Source organism: Anolis carolinensis, unplaced genomic scaffold (assembly GCF_035594765.1).
Source record: "Anolis carolinensis isolate JA03-04 unplaced genomic scaffold, rAnoCar3.1.pri scaffold_11, whole genome shotgun sequence".
Taxonomy (NCBI): Eukaryota; Metazoa; Chordata; class Lepidosauria; order Squamata; family Dactyloidae; genus Anolis; species Anolis carolinensis.
This window is the reverse complement of record NW_026943822.1, coordinates 8,996,775-9,013,066: the sequence shown is the minus strand read 5'-3', so window position 1 is coordinate 9,013,066 and position 16,292 is coordinate 8,996,775. Positions and strand designations below refer to the sequence as shown.

Below are 16,292 nucleotides of genomic sequence, written 5' to 3'. Positions count from 1 at the left end.
GAGAAGGAGGCGATTTATCAACACACGATTGGTTGATAAAGACTTAAAATAGTGTATAACTACTTAAATAATGTATAAATATTAAAATAAATATAGTGTCCCTACTTCACAGATTTTCACTTATTGCAGGTGGTCCTGGAACCTAACCCCCATGATAAGTGAGGGAACACTGTAATACTTTTATTTCTTTGTATTTCATTGTATTGTTTTTAGCATTGTGAGCCACTTGAAGTCTCTTTTTCAGAGAGAGAAACAGGATATACATCAATCTCATACTCCTCCTACTTTTGGCTCTTTGATTATTTCATGAACTTTCTAATCGCAAGCTTCGGAATTTCACGATGGCATCTGCATTGATTATATCTTCTAGAAAACAAGACCAGACGAAATGTACGGAGGAGAAGAAGAACAGCCTGCCAATCCAATGCACACCTTGCACAGTCCTGAGAGGAAACGTTATGTTGACCTACCTGGGGCTCCGATTCTTCACCTTCTGCTTCCTTGAAGAGGTCTTCCGCCCCAAACTTCAAGATGGCAGTTAGTTCTTCCTTGTTAAAAGGGTTTGAGCTGCAGGAAAACAAACCAAAAAGAATGTTTGGTCGAACTGAAAGGTTCTTCTCGATCAGATCCAGACTTCCCAGCTCATCTCTTTCAGGAGCAAAACAATGCAGCTGTCATCTACCTTGATCCCTCTGAATGGAGAGGTTCTGGTCCAGTTTTCAGTTCTCCCTGCTCTGCTGCTTTGCATCAGATGCGGCCCTCCAAGGTCATTTACCTGGCCCCCCACCCTCAGTTTTATAATATAATATTTTTGTATTAGTTTTAGTAATATAATATATTGTATATACATATAATATTGATAATAATATGTTATACAATATAATACTAATAATAATACCATATAATGATATTAATTATGTGTTATATATTACATAACATATAATAGTATAGTGGTATAGTTCAATATAGAATTATATAATGCTAATATTGTGCTATGCTAATAATATAATATATTGTATGTACATATACATGCTCTGAGTCCCCTTCGGGGTGAGAAGGGTGGGATATAAATGTAGTAAATAAATGCAGTAAATAAATAATTAATTTTAGACTTAGGCTCGTCCAAAGTCTGAAATGACTTGAAGTCACACAACAACAACAATCCTAATTAACTTGACTATTTCATTGGCCAGTAGCAAGCCCACACTTTCCATTGAAATCCTGATAGATTTATGTTGGTTAAAATTGTTTTCATTTTTAAATATTATATTGTTTTTCGTTGTTGTTGTTGTCTTTCATTTTTACAGCTGTAAAGATAGATTACAATGATAGAACACATTGTTATCCCACCAAAATGCAGAACATTTCATTTACCCACAATTTTTTAGGGAATTTTCAAAATGTTTATAAACAACGTATTTTAATAAAAAGAAAACATGTTCCTAGTTTGAAAGTATTATTTCCCGTTTAATTGTGTGGTCCATGCTTTGAATGTAGTGGTTCTACTCCAGGAAATTTGTTTTTCCACCAAAAACTTTGTTAAATGGGTGGAAGATGTTGTTAAATTTGTGGGCTGGATAGCAAAATTAGCCGGGCTGTGGCACAGGCTGGTGAGCAGCCTGCTGCAATAAATCACTCTGACCATGAGGTCATGAGTTTGAGGCCAGCCCATGGTGGGGTGAGAACCCGTCAATTAAAAAAAATAGCCCCTGCTCATTGCTGACCTAGCAACCCGAAAGATAGTTGCATCTATCAAGTAGGAAATAAGGTACCACTTATAAAGTGGGGAGGCTAATTTAACTAATTTACGATGTTGGAATGAGGAGGTGCCATCACAGTGTATGATGAAGCAGCTGCTCCCCCCGTGGCCAGAATCGAACATCCCCTCAGGAGAAGGTTAAACTGCCTCTGCGTCTGTCTCTGTTTCGGTTCTACGTGTATATGGGCATTGAATGTTTGCCCTATATGTATATAATGTGAGTCCCCTTCGGAGTGAGAAGGGCGGAATATAAATACTGTAAATAAATAAATAAATAAATATAACATGATGTCCCTCACGCAAAGACAAAGCTTTTGAAGTTTAATAAACTTTTGCCATGTTGTTTTGACAGAACCAATTACGAAATAACATTTATAACCCAGGAACAAAAATCGTAATTTATTAGAACTCTGACTGGCTATGGAGCAGTAAATCTCTCTGATGCTGAGTACTGCATTCTGGGAAATGTAGTTTAGGGAAGGGCCTTTTAAATTCTCTGGCATATGATTCCTCCCTTCTGAAACTACATTTACCTGAGTTTTGTGCTGTTCCCAGAAAACATTGCTCCCTCTTTCCCCCACTCCTAATGGCAAGTGAATTCATTAATTTACAGAGAAAAGGAAAGGCACTAAGGCAGCCTTTTTGGCTTTGCTTTGCATTGCTTCCTTGGACTGATTATGAAACTTATTTTGAATGCCTTTCTAAAACAAAAAAAATTATAGGGTAAGTTTTGATTCTTAAATTTTTGAAGTGGGCCATGCCATGGATATCACCTTGTAAGTACGAATTTAACTAATTTGATCAGAATTACGATAACTAATGAAAAAAATGCACACCTCTAGCATCTACAGTCACCTTACACCGCCTTTTCCCTCTGCAGTGCCTTACTTGGTTCTGCCAGAGTTGTTGTCCAGAACGGTCCGGCCGGTGGTGTCCATGCGCTGTATCACCAGATGGTCCAGCACCATTTTCTTCTTGGCTCTTTCAATGATCTCCTCTTCCACTGTTCCCTTTGTAACCAAACGGTAGATGTTCACCTGTTGGGGAGAAAGTGGTGTTTAGACACAGGTTTAAATCCTGAGCATGCAAAAGATCTTTTTCTGGACTCTTGTCTGCCACAATCCCTCAATCAGCATGGCAAAAATGAGAACAGGGGTTAAAAAAAAACCCCATTCTATGCAATTTCCAAATCTGATTAATTTTTGTTATTGTGCCATCAAGTCATTACCAAAACTAGGATAAAAGAAAAAGTGGGAAATAAAAATTGGATAAAAGTATTATGCCTATACCATACTATTATCCAACTCAGTGGGTTAAACTGTTGAGTTACTGAACTTGCTGACCAAAAGGTTGGCGGTTCAAATCCAGGGAGTGGAGTGAGCTTCCACAGTTAGCCCCAGCTTCGGCCAATCTAGCAGTTCAAAAACATGCAAATGTGAGTAGAGCAATAGGTACCGCTCTGGCAGGAAGGTAACGGCACTCCATGCAGTCATTCCAGCCACATGACCTTGGAGGTGTCTACAGACAACGCCGACTCTTTGGCTTAGAAATGGAGATGAGCACCAACCCCCAGAGTCGGACTTAATGTCAGGGGAAAACCTTTACCATTACAGTGATATAGTGTCGAACCTTTACTTTTACCTATTAGACCTATATAACAAACTTAAACATGGGAAATATGGGGAATGTTTAGGCAAAGAAAGCAAGCTGGAAAGTATATTTACGAAAGGACAGAAAACAAAGAAAGGATTAGTAGGAGAATGAGATCAAATGATGATAAAAGATTGTGAATATATAACAAGAACACTACAAAATAAATGGCAGAAGAAAAGGTCACTCACAAAACAAACTATAGAGGAAATAAAGAAGGGGGTTAAGAAAATTAGGTTGGAAAAAATATAAAGAGTTAGAAAAATGTATCTGGAAATGGTATAGAATACCAGCTCAATTAGCAAATATGGGAACAGGACAAAGCCCAATGTTGGCATTGTAAAGCAGAGAAAGGCTGGTGCATATGTATGTGTTGGGAATGTCTAAATGCAACAACTTTTTTGGGATAAGATAATAAAAATGGAGAAATTATTCAAAATAACAATCCAGGTTAACATGGAATATATGTTAATTTTTTAATCATGTCAGAAGCAACTTGAGAGCATACAGAGATGTTGTCCAGGGGATGCCCGGATGTGTCACCATCCCGCTCGGAGGCTTCTCTCATGTCCCCGCAAGCTAGAGCTGACAGACAGGAGCTCACCCCATCTCGCGGATTTGAACCACCAACCTTCAGGTCAGCAACATAACTTTCAGGTAAGCAGTTCAGCCAGCACAAGTATTTAATCCATTGTGCCACCGCGAGTCCTTTCGTGTTGCAAACGTGACACAAGGAAGGACAGGAAATGTCTCCAAGGGATTGGGCTTGATGCTCTTTGTGGTCGCTTCCGACTTGGAGCTTTTATGGTTCCCACCCTAGTATTCTTCTTTGGGAAGCCTCTAATGGTGTTTTTTCATCTAACTTTTTTTATATATTTCTCCAATATCTTAAGAATTGAGGACCTTATAAAACGAAATTATTTTCTATCTTTTTTTTCATACTAGAGATAAGAGTGCCACCCTAATCTCAGGTCTATTCCCTTCAGATTCAAAATTTGGCTATTTTCAAGTTTTGTCCAATCTTTGGCCCATGCTAGTGCTGCTGCCTCAAAGTTTAGTTTTAAATTGGGTTTAGCTAGACCTCCCCTCTTTCTTTCATCAATCATGTATTTTACTTCAATTCTGGGTTTCTTTTTTTGGCAAATAAACTTCATTATATCTTTATGCTAAAAAAAAAAAGGCCAGCCAGAATCCTGAACGGGATCTTGTTATTTTAACTTCTTTTGTACTGCGGGTTGTATGTTGTATGTATGTCTATGTGCTAAATGTTTTGATACGGCCGATGGGCTAATCAATAACATGTGATTGATTGACATTGGTTCCTCACCTGCTTCTTCTGCCCAATCCGGTGAGCCCGGGCCTGGGCCTGCAAGTCATTCTGTGGGTTCCAGTCTGAATCAAAGATCACTACAGTGTCTGCTGATGCCAAGTTAATGCCCAGTCCTCCGGCTCGTGTGGACAGCAAGAAACAAAAGTCCTGAGTATGGGACACAATTTTAAGAAGGATATAGTGAAGTCAGAGTCGGTTGAGAGACAACAAGGATAATCAGAGAGATGCAGAACAGACACCAGAAAGATTGAAGGAATAGAACACAGTAAGACTCCCTTATCCATGGATAATATATTCTAAAGCACATGTGTCGAACTCAAGGCCTGTGGTCCGAATATGGCCCTCTAGATGACAGACTACAACTGCTGTGTTCCTCATCATTAGGCATCATGACTGTGATGCAGTAACAACTAGAAAGCTGCCATTTGTTCTATTCAGTACAGAGAGTGAGGTTTGAACTGAGATACAAGGAACGTAGATTGGATGTCTGACATTTAAAAAGCCCTTCAACCTTTTCCCCAACCTCAGAGACATGAGTGCCGTTGGGTTGCAATTCTCATCATTCCCACTCCGCATAGCGGATCATCACAAGTGATGCGAGTTGTTGTTCAATAACATGTAGGGTGAAAACGATGTGAAATAAACTGTGGTTGGTCCTCAATGAAAATGAATCTGACACCCCTGTTGTGTAGGGTGCAGAAGAATAAAAAGAGGAGCTCTTCAAGGTGGATGACTCTGCAAAGGGAATATTTGTTTTGATGTTTCGCCCCATAAAATCTATGAGCCATGTTTGAGGGTAAGAGCTGTAGGGTCCACCTGCAAACTTTGCTTACTCTCTTATGGTGAGCAATGATCTCTTTCAGGTGACCTGGCAAAGAGTCCAGAAAGCGGCTAGCCTTTGCTTCCTTTTTAAAGGCCACCAAAGTGCCACAAACAACTGTATCATGAAAGAACCAGAGCTTGGACATGAACTGATTTGTGGTTGCAACTGTCCTTTCCCAATCACGTATGCATGCCAAAGCTTGGGACTATTCCAAGCTTTTCTGATCATAAGATAGCAGTCATGCCAGCTAAAGGATTATAGGAACCGTAATTCAAAAGTGTTTGATTTTTCCAAGCTCTGGCAAAAAGAAATCGGAGAGGGCAGATGACAGGTCAAAGTAGACTATTTTTCTGATGCCAAAAGAAACAAAGAAATTGGGTAGCTCATGCTTTGCAACCAAGAATGGATAGAGCAAGGCATTTTGCGCCATCCTTAGCTCCTGTCTGGACTCACAACCAATTTGCAACAGGGATCTTTCAAAGACCAGTCAGGCCAGATATCCCTCTTCCACCTGTCATGTTCAGAGTTTGGAACTCAAAGCTATTAGGTATGCCACTCTGGGGATCGAAGGAGCGGCTTGAATTCCTTAAGCTCTGTCCCTTTCCCTCTGCAACCCCGATCTGCACAGGGACAAACTCCAACCTTCGTACCTCTGAGCCCTCGGCGTTAAAGTGATCCAGAGCCTGCTTCCGGATCTCGCCTTTGATCGAGCCGTCCAGCCGCTGTGAGGAACAAGGGCAGTTGGGTTAACTGGAGCCGTGGCACACCCAGAGAAGCCCACCGCCCACCTCCAAGCAAAACCGGCCACACGGACCCCATGTTCCGCTCCGTCCTGGGCCTGGATCAAGGTGACACGTTTTAAAAATAACTGCAGGTTTAAAAATAGCCCCGCTGCCACCGGGGATGGCGCTGAGCAGACTCCACAAGGTAGCAGGTGACACCACAGCTCCTCTTACAAACCCAGAGCCAGGGATTTCCCCAGCAAAAAGGGAGCTTGTTGCAAAGGGAGAGCTCCACAGCCAAGCATGGGAGAAGCACATCTAACCCCATAGACATGGACACAATGCATCTAAGGCTGTGATGAGGTGCATGTGGAATAGCAGATAGTGGCAAACAGCATAACCTGGAGCGGTTGACTCTGTCTCACCTGGAATGGGTAGTGCTTGATAGTTAAGTACTCTGCCAAGATGTCCAGCATCCGCACCATTTGGGAGAAGATGAGAACGCGGTTGCCCCTTTCCCGCAGCCGGCTCAGCAATTTGTCCAGGAGGATGAGTTTCCCACTGCTCCTGATCAGAGACTGCACAAAGAACCATTTGTCAACTCTAAGTTCTGCTCTAAACTTGATTAAGTGGCTAAAACAAGCCCAGCTCTCTATCACCATCATTTTCCTTCCACTTCCATCTACAAAATTAGAGGGGGATAACTCTGACCGAAAGGTCCCAGGTTCAAATCCCGGTTAGCTCCAGCTTCTGCCAACCTAGCAGTTTGAAAACATGCAAATATGAGTAGATCAATAGGTACCGCGGGAAGGTAATGGCGCCCCATGCAGTCATGCCAGCCACATGACCTTGGAGGTGTCTACGGACAACGCCGGCTCTTCAACTTAGAAATGGAGATGAGCACCAACCCCCAGACATGACTGGACTTGACGTCAGGGGAAAATCTTTACCTTAACTCTGACTCGCCTCAAAGGATTGTGGAGTAGAGTGCAATTATAATTGCCCCCCGGTTGTCATGAAAACAGCCCCCGAACAAAGCCTATGGGATGTACTTTCTCCACTCCGAATTTTGTGGATGGAGCAAAAGGGCACTTCGGGAGGGTAGTTTTTCTCCCAGAAATGTATGTGACCCTCCACTGACGTTCTCAGCAAAAGAAAGAAGGGTGGAAAAGGCCCGTAGAGAAGTTCTTCCCAATCATTGGTCCTCCAGGTGTTTTGGACTTCAGCTCCCACAATTCCTAACAGCTACTGGGATTTCTGGGAACTGAAGTCCAAAACAACTGGAGGACCAAAGGTTGGGAACAACTAACATAGAATATGTCAGTCAACCTCATGCCCGTGCCCCTCAACCTTGCTCACCTAGCAAGAAGGTTTTGAAATGTAAATCCTTGCATATACAGTAGAGTCTCACGTATCCAACATTCGCTTATCCGATGTTCTGGATTATCCAACGCATATTTGTAGTCAATGTTTTCAATACATCATGATATTTTGGTGCTAAATTCATAAATACAGTAATTACTACATAGCATTACTGCATATTGAACTACTTTTTCTGTCAAATTTGTTGTATAACATGATGTTTTGGTGCTTAATTTGTAAAATCATAACCTAATTTGATGTTTAATAGGCTTTTCCTAAATTCCTCCTTATTATCCAAGATATTCGCTTATCCAAGCTTCTGCTGGCCCGTTTATGTTGGATAAGTGAGACTCTACTGTAATTTGGTCCCATTTGAAAGCCCACCTTTTGCACAGCAAAGTTCCCTATCCATGGACTCTGAAATGGTGGATTCAACCAAATATGGGTTGGAAAAAAATATTTGAAAAAATAATTTGGTGAATGGGTGGCTAAGCGCTTGCAATAAATACCATGGCAAGGGTTAGGGTTGATGCAAGCCCTGCATGTGGGACTTCAAGAGCTCTTTGGGAAACCGATTAGTCCATGTTCATGTCACCACCATTTTATAATAAAGAATTTGATCATCTGCAGATCAGGGTATCCACAATAGGTCCTAGGATCAACCCCCCACAGATGTCCAGGGCTGGCTGTAATTGCAATGTGGCTAACCTCCCTCCATGCCTTGGCTACCTTTTGATCCCCACTCACCAAGAGCATCTCCTGGTTGTTCTCCCTCTCATTCTCCTCGGGGGACTTGATCAGATAGCAGTGGTTGCAACACTTCTTCAGCTCCATCACTATGTTCAAGAAGCCAGAGGTGCTGCCACGGGTCCCCTTGGAGAGGGCTTTGTAGTTCCTTGTTAAGATCCACCTATGGAAAGAAAACAGGTAGGTATCCTTCAGCCTGTGATGGTTCACTTCAATCCCACAATGACTTGGTGACAAACAACAACAAGAAGAAGACTTGCATCCTTGGAAATCCCACCAGACCCTCCAAGGCACCTACTTGTAATACTGCTTCTGAAGGGCAGACATCTCGACCCGGAGGATCTGCTCCACTTTGGCGGGGAGAGACTTCTCCACATCCTTCTTCACCCTGCGCAGGAGGAAGGGCTCCAGGACTTTGTGGAGACTCTGGTACCCATTATCTCGCCCCTTCCCATGTTCATCTTCAAAATCTTCCCAGAATTCAAACCTGAGGGCAAGGAGGGACAAAGGAGATGAGCTATCAAGATTTTGAGCTTCTTAATAGAATCAGAGTTTGAAGGCACCTCGTAGACCATTGAGTCCAATTCCTTGGTTACTTTAGAAAAATCCAGCTAGAGCTTTTCCTTCCTTCCTTCCTTCCTTCCTTCCTTCCTTCCTTCCTTCCTTCCTTCCTTCCTTCCTTCCTTCCTTCCTTCCTTCCTTCCTTCCTTCCTTCCTTTCCTATCTCTACACTACAGTAAATCAATATCTCTATCAAACTTCAACCTTCCATGTATATCTGCTTCTATCTACTTATTCATAGAGTTGGAAGGGGCCTCATTGAGTCCAACCCTTTGCTTACTGTTGAAAACTCCAGCTAGAGTTTTTCCTTCCTATAGGAAACGTATAGTATAGTATGGTGTAGTATAGTATAGTATAGTAGTATAGCATAGCATAGCTCTGGAAACTCCCCTAAGTGTTTCCTGTCCCCATTCTCAGCTCCAAAAGTCCCCTTGTATAGATCTTTGCACAGAGCACAATGCACCGAGACTATGGAGGACACTTCACCTAGCATTGCCCACTTCCAAGCTGAACCTTGGAGCTTTAACAGGCCTATCTCTTTGAATGGAAAGTGCAAGCTGGCCCTCTGTATCCATGGATTCTGCAACCATGGAGTTGAGCCTCTGCGGCTTGAAAATACACCAAAGAAAAATGCCAAAAAGTCAACCTCAATTTGGCCATTGTATACAACGGACACCATTTAACTACACCATTGTACATAACGGCACTTGAGCATCCATAGATGTGGAACCAAACATTGAAGTCAGTCAACGTCTTGTACACCAAGGACCCTCTGTAGTTGGGCTGGAAAGGAAGCAGGCTTTCAGATATCTCCACCAATCTGCCTGCTATTTCTGTGACCTGGCATCTGTTGGATTGCATGTCAGAGTGCTGCAGGTTTTCAACTGAACTTTTACAAATATCATTGTTGACTGAATCAATTTTTGAGAATAGGCTTTGAAGTTCAGATGAAAACCCACAATCATCTTCTGCATCAATACGGAAGCCATTGGTTCTTTCTCTAGTCTTAAACTTTTAGTTTTAAATGGAGTCAATTCAACAGAGAGGTAAAAATAACCAGTGTTCCCTGCTTGGGAATTGTGCTGTGAAGGAACTGAACTAATAGTGGTGCTCAGATCCTACATCTAGATGTGTCAACTTCTTTAACCGATGGCCATTCTCTCAGCAATATTTAACAAGGTCCACAACCCATCCTCTTCCAAGCTCTCCCACTCCCATTGCTTCATCGTCTTCATCTATTGACCCACCAGCTCATCCCTCATTCTAGAGCCATTTGCTTACTTCTCTGGCATGATGAAATGTAGGAGGGACCAGAGCTCTTTCAGGGAGTTCTGGAGAGGAGTCCCCGTAATGAGCAGCCGGTGGTTGGACTTGAAGTCAATCAACGTCTTGTACAGCAAGGAGTCGTCATTCTTCAAGCGGTGGGCTTCGTCCACACCCAGGAAGGCCCAGTTAATGCTCCCCAAAACAGTCTAGAAGAGAGGGCATCAAGCACATCATGCTCTAAACTATTTTAAATACGTTCCCCAACTAATTCAATTTCTTCCATATTTGCTAAGAAAGCTTTGCCCGTTGGCTATAGGACCTGAGTGTGTTGCAGAGGAGTCTAGAAATGTTTTATGTTGCACAATTCTGTGAGGCCTTGTAAAACTGCAACTCCCACAATCCCATAGCATTGAGCCCAGCAATTAAAATGATATCAACCAGATTAATTCTACAATTTAGATAGACCTTGGCTTTCCTGTCACAATATTCCTTCCGTGTGACCAAACAGTACTGGATACTATTCACTGAAAAGATTGGGGATGAACACAAATCAGCAACTTTTGTACTGAATAAGAAGAATGAAAGGACAGATAATGCTATGTAGCAAAATTTGAAAAATGATCCGTTCCTGGTTTGAAAGTGTTATTTCTTGTTTAAGTGTGCGGTCCTTACTTTGAAAGTAGTTGTTCTACTGCAGAAACTTCATTTTCGTGTCTGCCACAAATTATTTCAAATTGGTTGAGACTCGATGGAATATTCATTGGGAAACTATAGCAAAATGTGCAGCGGGATGATGTCCCTCCCACAGAAATAAGGTTTTTGCAGTTTAATAAACTTTCCCCATGTTTTTACGATAGAACAAATTAGGAAAGGACATTTATAATCCAGGAACAAAAATCATGTTATTCAGCAGGTTGTCTACAAAAGTTCAAATAGCAAACATGCCTTCTTTCTAAGCCAATGAAGTAACATTGGACTTGGGGCCTTTGCAGAGAGAAGAAGACGGAGACCAGATGACCGGTTCTCATCACCAATGGTCTATGTGTCAGTAAATAATGATTTCTTGAGTGAAAATTACATATAATTCAAACTGTATGGCTTTAGTGATGATGATGATGATGATGATGATGATGATGATGATGATGATGATGATGTAAAAGGTAAAGGTAAATGTTTCCCCTGATGTTAAGTCCAGTCGTGTCCGACTCTGGGGGTTGGTGCTCATCTCCATTTCTAAGCTGAAGAGCCGGCGTTGTCCGTAGACACCTTCAAGGTCATGTAGCCATTGGCATGACTGCATGGAGCGCCGTTACCTTCCCGCCGGAGCAGTACCTATTGATCTACTCACATTTGTATGTTTTCGAACTGCTAGGTTGGCAGAAGCTGGAGCTAACAGCGGGCACTCACTCCGCTCCCCAGATTCTAACCTGGGACCTTTCGGTCTGCAAGTTCAGCAGCTCAGTGCTTTAACACACTTTGCCACCGGGGCGCCATGTACAATCTGCTGTACATAGATTGTAAATAAAGAAAGAGTGCCACTTTAGTTGAAAGCTGAATTTATGAAGTCCAGCATTTATTCAACTTCGTGCCTTCAAGGAGTTCCTTGCAAGGTCGAAGAAGCGGAGATAAGAACGGGTGAGTTATCTCAATTTCCTGACACTATGAAGATGTCCCCCTTTCTCCCCTCCAAAAGATACAGCCAAGTTTCCTTGCCCAACAAAACATACCTTGTCCTTCAAAAGAATCTCATACGTTGTGATAAGTACGTTGAATTTCAGCCGTTTGCTCTGAGCATGGACCCACTCGTATTCACGGATCTAAGGAAGAGACACAGCCATCGGAAATTAGCTTTGTCGGCAACCAGCGTTCCTCAACTTGGAGCCCCTCTAGGATACCGTAAAACTGGAATTATTATCATCCCCTGTCAACATAGCTAATATTTTCCCATAAAAAGAAATAAGGACTGTAACAACCAATGGAAGGTATGTAGAAAAGAAACAAACTCTGAAGGGGTTGGGAAAGATATGTTCGTTGTTTTCCAATTTGTCCAAGACATTTCAGCCTAGTAACATTGAAAGTCCTTCCTCAGAGGGTGATAAATGAAAGAAAGGGGGTAATACATAAATAATACATATATTAATATATATGTTTTTTAAATGTAAGAGTTGTGCACATATAAAAAGTAAAGCAAATAGTGACTCATGTTTTTTTAAATAAAAAATTGCTATTTATATATTGTCCAGGAGAAAAAGTCTCACTTGCATTTTGCTTAGTGCTTCCTTGGAAATTACCATAGATTTGCTCTGAAAAATGTAACAGATTCTTGAAGGATACATCTTTAGAAATTTCTAGATAACCCTAGACAACTTTAGGGTATGCAAGAACCAGGACTGAATTAATTTAATGGCATTAAATTATATTCACGATTTTAGGAAACTATGGTTTATTTGGGTCTTGCTGCAAATACACGGGTTTTTTGTACTAACAAATTTGTTTTAACCATGTATTGAGATGCATTGTGACCTCTATAAGACTGAAAGTATTGGCAGTTCTTTCCTCTGAAATATTGGCTGTCTCTCATCCAAACACTAACCAGGATGGATTCTGCTTAGTGTCCAAGATCAGACGCCTTTAGGGTATTTAGGCCATCTGACATAATAAGACAACAGGAAGCCCAAGTGATGACAGAGTTAGTGCTGCACTGATCTAGGTATTCTGTATTACGGAAAGAGGTACTAGGTACCGTCTTCCGCAATTCCTAGAAAAGTGCAAACATAGACATAATCACAGTTATATCATAATATTTAATCAACAAGATTCGAGTCATAAACTTCTGTGGACTATAGTTCATTTTGTGCAATGTCCAAAACCTAATCCTTCACACAGAACTCAAAAGAAGCAAGACACAAACATGGTTCCCCAATCCCCACCATGGTCCTGCTTATTGGAAGGGGAGATTCTTTTGAGCTGTAGGGCCCCAAAATAGCCTTCCCAAGCTTTCCACCGAGAGGCAACATCACAAAAACCCACCCAAAGAGGCAGTTCTGTTTGTCACAGTTCCGCTACCCATCTTCTACGGCTCTAGCTTACGCACAGCGTTCCTGCTCATCTGATCCCCGATGTATACAACCACGTTGATCTCCGGGGCCCAGCTCTCAAACTCCCTCTGCCATGAGGTCAGCGTCGACAAGGGGACCACGATCAGGAAGGGGCCATACAGCTGGTGCTGATGGAAGAGGTAAGAGAGGAAGGAGATCGTCTGGATGGTCTTCCCCAGGCCCATCTCGTCAGCTAAGATGACGCTGTTGTTCCTACATTGGGGAGGAGGAGGAGCAGGAGGAGAAAGAGATGGAAATGGCAATGGAGGAGGAGGAGAAGGAGAAGGAGAAGAAGAAGGATGAGAAGGATAAGAAGAAGGAGATGGAGTTGGCAATGAAGGAGGAAGAGAAAGAGAAGGAAAAGGAGAAGGAGGAGGAGGAGGAGAAGAAGAAGGAGAAGGATGAGACAAGGAAATGGAGATGGCAATGAAGGAGAAGGAGGAGAAAGAGAAAGAAAAGGAGAAGGAGAAGGAGGAGAAGGATGAGGAGACAGATGAGAAGAAGGAGATGGAGATGGCAATGAAGGAGAAGGAGGAGAAAGAGAAGGAAAAGGAGAAGGAGGAGAAGGAGAAGAAAGAGGAGAAGGATGAGAAGGAGATGGCAATGAAGGAGAAGGAGGAGAAAGAGAAGGAGAAGGAGGAGGAGAAGAAGAAGAAGGAGGAGAAGGAGAAGGAGGAGAAGAAGGATGAGGAGATGGATGAGGAGATGGATGAGAAGAAGGAGATGGAGATGGCAATGAAGGAGAAGGAGGAGAAAGTGAAGGAAAAGGAGGAGGAGGAGGAGAAGAAGGAGAAGAAAGAGAAGGATGAGAAGGGGATGGAGATGGCAATGAAGGAGAAGGAGGAGAAAGAGAAGGAAAAGGAGAAGGAGGAGGAGGAGAAGGAGGAGAAGAAAGAGGAGAAGGATGAGAAGGAGATGGAGATGGCAATGAAGGAGAAGGAGGAGAAAGAGAAGGAGAAGGAGGAGAAGTAGGAGAGGGACAAGGAGGAGGAGAAGGAGAAGGTTTGAAAAGCCCTGGTTTCATTTATCACTGTTGTTAAGTGTGAAGCTGGCTATCGGGGAACATTTGGGTAGAAGTTGCAATGGTGGGTCATGGCACTTCAAGGGGAATAATGCCACCATTGAGTCCCTCCATAGATCCCCACTTTGTTTGATGTGATACAGGCAAGCGTCTTTATCCACTCACTTGCACCATGAATGGGCCAACCAGTTGAGGCCTTCTAGCTGATAATCCCGGAGTTCCAGGTTCTCCCCGCCAATATAAGAGGGTTGTTTCTTCAACGCCACAAACCGAGGCCTCTGCTTCAACACCTAGAATGGGAAGCATATTCAGATATCCTCCTCCAAACCATAGAAAGTCCTTGGGATTTAATGGAAAACAGGGTTCAGCGCCACAGAGAGTTCTTTCCAGGCTAAAACCCAGAACTAATTCATCATCCTCACTTCTTTGAGCTGACCCTCACCCCACATTTCAAGGGGGAGCATCATGCAAACCTTGCAGTCCCGAGTGGGCATGGTTTTGGAGTTGTTCCGACTGCTGAAGCTGTCGATGCAATGCTGGAACTTCTTGCAAATCAAGGCTTCGTCCTCCCAGCTGCAATCGGCGTACGAGAGCCCCATCCACTTGCAGAGGTATTCGGGTTCGTTGGAGGAAGAGGACACCTTGCGGTTGTGAACTACATACACGAGGGAGGAAAAGGACAAATGTGTTCCCAGAATCACATCATTGCACAATAGCAAGAGTCATCTAGTCCGACCAGCTACTGGCGTAGGAAAGTTGACTGATATTATCAACTATTATAATACCTTTGTTTTATATTGTATTTTGTTTTTATCTTGTTATATTGTGAATTATATGTATGTTGTTTTTATCTGATTATGCTGTCCGGGCTCTTCCCTATGTAAGCCGCCCCGAGTCCCCTTGGGGAGATAGTGGCGGGGTATAAATAAAGCTTTATCATCATCATCATCATCATCATCATCATCATCATCATCATCATCATCCCTCAGACATGGCCATTTTTTAAAATTGTCTCTCCAGCACATAGCCATGCGGTGCAATAAGTTAAACCCTTGCGCTGGCTGAACTGCTGACCTGAAGAATGGGTTGCTGACCTGAAGGTTGGTGGTTCAAATCTGCAAAATTGGTGAGCTCCGTCTGTCAGCTCTAGCTTGCGGGGACATGAGAGAAACCTCCCAGCAGAATGGTAACACATCTGGGCATGTTACCATCCTTCTGAGACATTGCCCAAGGGATGCCCAGATGTGTTACCATCCTGCTGGCTTCTCTCATGTCCCCACAAGCTAGAGCTGACAGATGGGAGCTCACCCCATTTTTCAAATTTGAACCACCAATCTTCAGGTCAGCAACCTAACCTTCAGTTCAGCCGGCACAGGGGTTTGACCCATTGCACCACATGGCCATGCGCTGGAGAGACACAGTGCCCAAGGAGCAGTTTTCCACAGTGTTTCAAGAAAAAGCCTCCCATAGAATTCCCACTTAAGATGGGTAAAAAACAGCCCTTTTCTTGTATCTTATCATTGCAACAAAGTAAAGTTTTTTTATATAAAAAAGCCCCCCCCCCCCCCTACCTGGAAATTCAGAGCCAGGTGTTGCCGACTTATTTGTCTTCACAGCTAGGCGTCGAGGACAAGAAGATCATCCGTAGATAAACAAAAGAAGAGAGATTTAGGGTCTTGAGCAGAGAAAATACCAACCTTGTGCTTTAGCTTTCACCGTAGGTTTGAAAAAGTAATGGTTTCTACTTTTGCTTTGTCCACTGAGAACATTAGGCTGACATTCAATTGTTAGCCCTAACCAAGGCTGGGTCTACACTGCCATATAATCCAGATTACACTATGTAACAAAATTTGAAACATTTTCTGTTCGTGGTATGAAAGTGTTATTTCCTGTTTAACTGTGTGGTACAGTAGAGTCTCACTTATCCAACACTTGCTTATCCAACATTCTGGA

General features: G+C 42.6%; 1 protein-coding gene across 5 annotated transcripts in view; it reads right to left on the bottom strand.

Annotated features, from left to right (window-relative positions):
• The window catches only part of chd2 (chromodomain helicase DNA binding protein 2), a 95,400-nt gene that overhangs the window by 26,189 nt on the left and 52,919 nt on the right, over positions 1-16,292 (bottom strand). For all 5 annotated transcript variants that reach the window (XM_062963234.1, XM_062963236.1, XM_062963237.1 and 2 more), the window contains 13 exons: positions 15,911-15,955; positions 14,813-14,994; positions 14,505-14,629; positions 13,315-13,531; positions 11,948-12,037; positions 10,236-10,426; positions 8,692-8,880; positions 8,394-8,556; positions 6,710-6,862; positions 6,213-6,284; positions 4,737-4,886; positions 2,648-2,796; positions 471-567 (listed from right to left, as the gene is read on the bottom strand). In XM_062963234.1, coding sequence (XP_062819304.1) covers positions 471-567; positions 2,648-2,796; positions 4,737-4,886; positions 6,213-6,284; positions 6,710-6,862; positions 8,394-8,556; positions 8,692-8,880; positions 10,236-10,426; positions 11,948-12,037; positions 13,315-13,531; positions 14,505-14,629; positions 14,813-14,994; positions 15,911-15,955 — 1,823 coding nt within the window. The remainder of the gene's footprint in view (positions 1-470; positions 568-2,647; positions 2,797-4,736; positions 4,887-6,212; positions 6,285-6,709; positions 6,863-8,393; positions 8,557-8,691; positions 8,881-10,235; positions 10,427-11,947; positions 12,038-13,314; positions 13,532-14,504; positions 14,630-14,812; positions 14,995-15,910; positions 15,956-16,292) is intronic.